The following is an 8,379-nucleotide window of genomic DNA, read 5'->3' on the forward strand; positions in this document are numbered from 1 at the left end:
AGGGGGGGGGGGGGGAAGTGAGTTAAATATAAATTTTTTCTAGAGGCTTATCTAATTCCCTTTATGCGGATGAAAGACGATAGAGATATTTTACACCAACATTTTAAGCTATATTTGCTTCGTGTAGTGCATGTAATTCTTGAGGCTTAAGGGTAAATGTGTATGTATAACCTCATTTATACATTGATGCGCAAGTATAAATTATGTGTACATATGCAATGCTTACCTGGCATGAAAATGCATGGTGACATGCTTGAATCGTTGGTTCAACTACATAGGGGAGAAAAAGGTTTTATAACTTACTTCCTTTTTTCTTTTTCATTTTCCTTTTCCTTTCGCTCTCAAACAGTCCACTTTCTTTGGGCGTACCTGTGATTTGGTTATTGATGCAGCTAGTAGCGGAAAACAATTCTCAACTGTTGGTACCAAAAATAAAGCACAGTAGCATGGGCTGCAATAAATGCCCTAGCTGTGCTTTGAGCCCTAAGCAATAGTTTATTAATATGGATTAAAAACTTTTTTTCCTCGTTTTTGGAACCTAATTTTTCCTATGCCTTAAGTTTTGATGACTCGCAGATCATATTAGGTCAGCAGCAGCCCATTAACATTTATGAAGTTATCTCATAGAGACTTATGGCAGCATGTTGTATGAGTAGAAAGAACAAAATAAATTGAGATGTGAATGGCAATATAAACCTCATAATCTCACAAAATAAAAGTGGAAAACACGAGACGTGGGAAAGCAAAGAGACATGTAAGTTCTTAGTTAAGTAACGGAAACAAGAAGCTTATATTTACAAAATTCAGTTTCCGAACGCAACACGACTTCGCAAAATATAAAATAAAAATTCAATTTCAAATACTGATTGACCTTTTGATGCTCCTTGTATTGTTTTTGGAGGCTGAACAATAGGTAAATGCTTTCATCTGTTTGTCTGAATTTCATTTTTACATGACATTTAATTGCTTTCCATGATGTCCAATATTTGGTTAATAATTGCAGGTATAGGTGCAGTATTTTATATGTATGCAAACCATGTTGCTAAAATTTTATTGTGATACAAGAGATTTATTTATATAGAAAGAGCTTGGGCACAGTTTCAATGTTTGTGGAATAGATGATTTGTTTTGTATGGCGAGACTTGTTTTTAACTGATGTTAACTCTTTGCTGCCATACTCAGGTGAAACTGGTTCTGAGATTGTTGCTCGATTGAAGCGAGATTTGGTTCCTACCATACTTAGTGGTATTATGTACTGGCCTGGGTGTGATTTTGTGACATTTAAATTCATCCCTGTTAATTTACAGGTGAGATCATATGTCTGATAAGATGACTGTTGAATTGATTCTCAATTTATGATTTCCTGGGAATGAAAATTGGAAAATCTGTATTTTTTTATACAAAAAATGGAAGGATTGATTTCACATTGGAGAAAAAATCGAATATTCATCGATCAAATCATTCACTCCATAGTCTGATAATGCTTCTGATAGGCAATTGCAGAACTGTTAACTTGAAAATAATTACATTTTATTTCATGCTCAGTAGAGGAGATAAATTTAAAGATGTTTGTGCTTTTGTTATTGCAGCCACTAGTGAGCAACGGATTTTCATATCTGTGGACAGTATACATGACATATATGGCCAGTTTAGAGAAAGTTAGCACGGTCTGAATGCATCTTCTCACCATCTTCCCCTATGAATTCTCCCACCTTATTGTTCCACGTGGGCAATTACATGGGATCTCTTAGTAATGCAAGAAGCAGAAGCCACGGGCTGCAGAATTATTGGCTAGTATCCTTTCAACAAGAAGATTAATTTGCAATCTTTTAAGTTCTTTGCAGAAACTACTAGGTGAAGGCTACATGTGTTACATCAGGTGGCTGGTTATTTGTAACCCTCGTTAGTTCTCATCATTTTGTTGTATTTTGTTTATTTTTCAAAGCTCCATATCGACATCCTCCTCCCTCTGGGTTGGCTGGTACGTGAATACATTCACCCGCTTTTGAGGTCTTAATGTTTTACCTTTTTGTGAATACTTCTCTCTCGTGTTCAAAGGCTTTATATCTCCCTCTTAAGTGAGCTTTGCAATTGGTCATATGGTACGGGTCGAATGTTTAATTGTCGGATTTTTGCCACTTTGCCTGATGAATTTTACCACATACAGTCACATAATCCTATGTGAAAGTAGATGATTTGATGAAAAATAACTAACAGTATTTTAAACAGTCCAATGATAGGATGTCATGTGGCATTATGTCAATGATTATGACACTGTAACGTGATTGTTAATTGTTTAGACTCTAACAGGACAATGTTTACACTTCTGATGTTTAATACACAAGGCTTTCTATGAAAGTTTGCAGCAAGGAAGAGTGCACTTCCCTAGCTCAAAACCAAATTTAAATGTTTGATAGCATCAAACCTGCACAAAAGATAGAATAAATAAGTCATCAGCCTACATAAAATCTTTATTTAGTCCATTTTCAAAACGGTAAATCAAGAAATTATAAGCTGCAGCAAACAGTACAATTTGCCGCTCTGCACATTGATCATCAGTTCGTGGCATCCAAGGCGCTCCTCGAGGAAGAGGGGAGGGGGCGAGGATAGATGAACAGGTATTATATGTGAAACATAATGAACATGAAGCGATGTTGAGTATTGAAAATAAGAAGGCTTTATTTCATTCAGAAACTGATTGTTACATAACATGTAACTTGAAGAATGATGTTCAAGATCTAGAGATTACGGAGCGTTAAGTACTATCAAATGACTAAAATGGTCGTATAAACATAACTCCCTTCCTAGCAACTAGCATTAATAACATTTAACTGCAACCAGCCTAAGAAACTCAAAATTTAAGTAACAAATTGCGTCTTCTTTTGTGATGCTTCAGGGTACCACTTATAATTGGTGATCAATATACAACAAAGAATCAATATGCATCAAAAGAGCATTTCAGGAGCTGCCTTTAGCAACCTGTCCAATAGTGAGTTGCTCGTTATCAATTCTGTTTACTCAAAGGCACGAGCGCAGATCTTCTCAAGTTTTACTGGCCAATTTTCCCCAAGAATATGAGGTTTCAACTCCATAGCAACACGAAAATCAGACATACTTACAAATGTCGAGTGGCTTGGTCTTTGTGCATAACTTCCAAGTAATGCCCCGTTCCCTCTGGCACTTATTTGACCGTTTAACTCTCCCTCGTGCATATGATTACCTGGCAATCTTGCAATCTCCATACAAGGTTCAATTAACCTCTTCAAATACGCATCCAAACTATTATTTAACAGGTTAGCGCAATCCGATGAAATTCCAACCCCCTCCAACTCCAACTTTTTCTCCAAACAACTCCTCAACATTTTCGTATCAGGTAACTCGCCACCATTTTGACAAGTGTTAAACACGAAACTGCGTTGAAGAGCTTTACGAGAGCAACCCATGTTTATTGAAACACCAAACGGAGCGGTAATAGGGCTTCGCCTCCGAATGCCTAAGTTTCCAGCAAATTGTTCAACCTCTTCCCCTTCTTCAACAGGAGCAACTTCAATAGGTGGTCTGCTACTGAGACAATTCAGTTCTGCTCCACTTTGTTGTTCGTGTATTCTTGGACTAGTTTCTTCAAATGTGGTGCTAGGGCTCTTTCCTAGCGGTCCAAGTGGACTTGGGCGATCCCGAAACTTACGATCCCTGTTGACAGGAGATCTATGCCTGCGAGGAGACAGGGGAAATGCATCGCCATAGAGAGATTGCATACAATTTCTTTGGTAACCATTCGCAACTTTAACCCCAAGAGGTGCTTTAGGTTTCCTAGCTTTTGGTGGGGGAACTTTAGCCTGACAAGCGTTCTGGAGAATGGATTGAATAAGCCGGTTATGAAGAGAGAGATTCTCTCTTCCAATTGTTTTTATGCAACTCTGATCGAATTCGACCTTGCTAAGCTGTAAACTGAAAAATCTTTTCAGCTGATCAAAGTACTTTTCTGCTCTCGCATGCCCAATCTTCTGATAAATAAGATTTTTCAGCTCCATCGTGTCCACTCGTGTAAAATGATGTTTTGCCACCATTTTAATTAACCTGATTAACATCCAAAATGCCAGATCTCAATCAATACTCCATCGAAAAACAAATAAAAACATCAAATTTCAAAAAATCTCAGATGCACAAAATTGTGCTCAGATAATTATATCAATGAAAATCAACAACAATCATAATTTATCATTCATTTCGCAGATAGAAAGGAACATAAGTCAGATACGAATAAGCTCAGATATATTTCAAAACATCATTTGCAAGTGAAAAATTAACGAAATCTAATTTTTGTCTTTAACAAGCCTCAATTTTAACCAATAAAAACTTTAATTTTTGCATTATTAATTCGTCAAAAAAAAATGCAGTATAATAACATTACCATCAAGTTCATTTCAACTCTAGAAATCAATCGACACAAATTTGAAACAAGAATGACAAATAAAACCCTCAAAATCCAATTCGGCAAGAGTAGAGAGAGAAGTTTGGAACTATAAAATTAAGTATTCAGATAAATAATCAGAACCCAGTTGAGATTTCTACAGGAATTAAAAAAAACCAGATTAAATTAAATTATAATGAAATTAGAGCAAGAAAGAAAGAGAAATCGACCTGGTTCTGAGGAAATTGAGATTGAGTGTTTTTCTTCCTCACCCAAAGTGTTCGCGGCCGATGGCTTGTATGTTTATTTTTTCTAATTCTGTCTAAATTGGAGACAAGATCCTAGCCAAACACGAACAAAATCTCATTAGCTTAGGCTTTCTGAGCATACTCTTATGTTAGTACAAACGTGCGAAGGTACGTCGTGTTTTACTAAGGCCTTGTTTGTGGGGGATGTCCTATTGAACAAAATAATAATAATAATAATAAATAAATAAAAATTAATGATATACAAATGGCAACTCAAACGATTTTGAGATGGAATTAGTGTAAGTGTATGTTTGATTGCACCCCAATTCCATAGAAAATGGAAATCAAATTCCATCTTTCTAATTTTTTATTGTTTGATTGACAAAATTTTCCCTAAAATTCGAATTCCACATTTTATGCCACCTAAGCTAATTTCCATATTTTCCTTGAAAATTGTGAGAATTGGAATTCGTGATTACTGTAGCACTTTTTTTCGATTTTTTTTTGGGCAATGGAAACAAATTATAAAAATTATTGTAAAAAATATTTCCCTTTAAATGGCAATTTTAATGTAAAACAAAGTCAAACGAACACCAAAAGATAGATGATTTTTTTGAAATTTTGTTTTTTTCTGTGTGTTGGCAATGAAAACAAATTTCATTCCCAATATTAGTAAAATCTATCCCTTAAATTGATAATTTTCATGTAAAACAAAGTCAAACAGAGATAAAAAAACACTCTTATTTCAACATTTTTCACATGAAAAATTATTCCAATCAAACACAATAATTTACAATTCTAAAAAAAATAATTTCTTGACAATTCAATTCCCTGAAATTCGTTTTCAATTCAATCTTTGCAATCAAACGGACCATAAATATTTTAACATATCCGAAATCTACTGTTAGATTAAATCATTGACGATAATATTATTAATGATTATCACGTCACTCCGTCCTTAAGTAAGAACAACAATTTTGTCGTTAATGTAATTACTTATAGGGTTGACGGAAATTGAAAATTTAGACTTTTAGCAATGAGTTAAGCCAATCGTGCTCTAACTATGTTTAATGAATTTTCTAAAATAACTTTTCTTTCTGATATTCTTTTTGTTTTTTTATTGATAAATATAAATATTAAAAATGTTACATATACAAATACATCGGACATTTTCGAGCGAATCAAAAGCCAATATCACATACAATTATTCCGGGCATACCCGAGTAAAACAAAATAAATGGAGTGTAATAAGAATCAATGACCTGACACTAAAGACTCAAAATGGATCAAGACATTCGAATACAAAGAGAACATAACTTTGTATACGTGTGTCTTGATCTATCTTACAAAACAATGTAAATTAGGTAAAAGGTCTTTAAAAATCTTTTTATTATGTGTTAACCAAATGTAGTAGACAGTGCTTGCAAGTGCAATCCGCTTAGCCTTGCTAAGCCTTGAAGTACCTCGGACCTCTTTTTTCAACTACTTAAGAGCGCTAGCAAGTGTAGACATAGATCTTTTGATTCCGAGCCATTGTCTAATATTCTCCCATATTGTGGAGGTGAAAGAACATTCAAATAATAAGTGAGGAACTGTCCTCCATATGCCCACAAAAATCACACTTGTGGTCAATATCCAAAAAATGCAATTTGTCTTTAGTTAGGAGTTTTGATTGAGTCCTTAACCAAAGCAAAAAGAAGGGTTTCAGAGTAATGCAAGGTTTCTAAACGTCGGCTGCCCCCAAGTTTTCTTCGTACCCCTCAACCTAAAGAAATCATATGCCCTTTTTGTGCTGAATTTAGGGCCTCTTTCCCCCTGAAAAACTGTCCAGAAATCCTAGATTTCGGTCCCCATTTTAAGCAGTCGGCAACCCCATAAAACTATCTAGAATTTCATGTCTTCGGTCCGTGTTTTCTCCCAGATTCGGCACCCAGTTTTGAGCATTCGTCTAACTCAAGAAACTGTCCAGATTTAGCTGAAATCGTCTCCTGTCCTGTGCAAGAAACTGGGGATTAGCAAGCTTTTGAAGTAGTAGATTTCTGATTTCCAGCAATTTTTTAAAGAGTGGAAAGTGATATTTTCTAGGGCAAACCTCTTAAATGCAAGCCCCTTTAAGATACACTTGGTGAACCCAACAAATCCATAGTGTGTTCTTTTTATATTGTATATTCCAAAGGGATTTAGCAAATAATGCTAAATTCTAACTCTTCAAGTTCTTCAAGCCGAGGCCCCCTTCATCTTTTGGAAGCAAAGATCCTTTCACACAACCAAAGGCTTCTTAGATCTCCAAAGGAATTTTCGAGAATGACTAACAATCCTTGATATAATTGTAGTCGAGAGAGGGAAGATAGAAAGCCAAAAACATTCAACTCCTTGAAGAACCACCCTTATAAGTTCCACCTTGCCCGCATAAGCTAATGAAGAGCAATTTCATACACCAATATAAGTTGTAATTTTGTCAAGAAAGGGAGCATGACAACTTACTTTTAGTTTTTCCGAAGCAAGTGGAAGGCCCAAATACTAAAATGGCATACTACCCCTCGGGACATTTGTGAGTTGCAAGATATCCTCAAGTAGTTCTCCATGAATCCCCGCCGTATATAAACTGGATTTGGGGATGTTCAACCTTAAACCCGATACCATACCAAAATTTGAGAGGCAATCAATGAGAATTTTCACCGACATGACATTTTCCCTAGCAAAGAGCATCAAAATAAAAAAAAAAAAAAAGCTAAATGGATGATCTTTAGGGGGCCACATTTAGGGTGATAATTGAAATCACAATCATTCGTGGTAGTTTTAAGCATTCTTGAGAAGTATTCAATACAAAGTATGAACAAAAAGGGGGAGATGGGATCACCTTGTCGGAGGCCTTTCCTTCTTTTGAAGAACCCATGCATACTCGCATTTAAAGCAATGGAATATGTTGGAGAAGTAACACATTTCATGATCCAACTTACAAATCTCGAGTGGAAGTGCAACCTTTCAAGAATATCTCTAAGGAAATCCCAACTTACCGAATCATAAGCTTTCGTAGGATCAATTTTTAGGAGGCATCTTAGAGCAACCATTTTCCTATTGTATTGCCTCATGAGTTCTTGGGCAAGATGAATGTTCTCCGTCATACTCCTACATTCCACAAAAGGGGTTTGTGCATGGTCCACAATATTACCTAAAATAGGTCTCAGTCTAGAAGCAATAATTTTTGCAATCACTTTGTAAGTAATATTACAACAAGCGATAGGCCTAAAATCCCCAACATACGGTGTGTGACCAGATTTAGGCACCAAAGCAATGATCGTGTGATTGATTTGTTTGAGGATGGAACCCAAAGAGAAGAACTCCATGGTAGTTCCAACAAACTCATCACCAATAGTCCCCTATGCATTCTTGAAAAAACAAGAAGTATAACCATCCGACCTGGGAGACTTATCATCTCCAGTATCAAAAAGTGTTTCTTTGATCTCCTCATAAGAAATGTTCCGAATCAAAGAGTTACCTTGTTCCAATGAAAACAAGGGACCGTTTTTAACAATTTCCATCTCAATAGGCCGAGTTGGGCAGTTTTTTCCTAGCAAAGTAGTGTAAAATTTTACAAATTTCGTGGCAACTTGATCTTGTGATGTAGTATACATCCCATCCTCTTTGAGTATAGTAGCTATAAAATTCCTCCTTGAGTTCCTTTTAACCACCGAGTGAAAGGACTTTATACATTTATTA

At 35.7% G+C, this 8,379-nt stretch overlaps 2 protein-coding genes across 2 annotated transcripts in view; one reads left to right on the top strand and one right to left on the bottom strand.

Annotated features, from left to right (window-relative positions):
- LOC111410158 (PXMP2/4 family protein 4-like) overlaps positions 1–2,096 on the top strand; it is a 3,868-nt gene extending 1,772 nt beyond the window's left edge. The window contains exons 3-4 of the mRNA XM_023040383.1: positions 1,183–1,307; positions 1,590–2,096. Of these exons, the coding sequence (XP_022896151.1) occupies positions 1,183–1,307; positions 1,590–1,673 (209 nt within the window). The 3' untranslated portion in view covers positions 1,674–2,096. The remainder of the gene's footprint in view (positions 1–1,182; positions 1,308–1,589) is intronic.
- A 563-nt stretch (positions 2,097–2,659) lies between these two features.
- Positions 2,660–4,811, bottom strand: LOC111410157. Its single transcript, XM_023040382.1, has 2 exons — positions 4,642–4,811; positions 2,660–4,077 (listed from the first exon to the last, which is right to left on the bottom strand). Exon 2 carries the CDS (start codon positions 4,065–4,067, stop codon positions 3,015–3,017), a length of 1,053 nt encoding a protein of 350 aa, XP_022896150.1. The 5' UTR covers positions 4,068–4,077; positions 4,642–4,811; the 3' UTR covers positions 2,660–3,014.
- Positions 4,812–8,379: the final 3,568 nt, after the last annotated feature.

Source organism: Olea europaea, chromosome 15 (genome assembly GCF_002742605.1).
Source record: "Olea europaea var. sylvestris chromosome 15, O_europaea_v1, whole genome shotgun sequence".
In the NCBI taxonomy this organism is placed as follows: Eukaryota; Viridiplantae; Streptophyta; class Magnoliopsida; order Lamiales; family Oleaceae; genus Olea; species Olea europaea.

Coding starts and splice junctions, on each gene's coding strand:
- LOC111410157 (XM_023040382.1), bottom strand. CDS start 4,067: ATGGTGGCAAAACATCATTTTACACGAGTGGACACGATGGAGCTGAAA.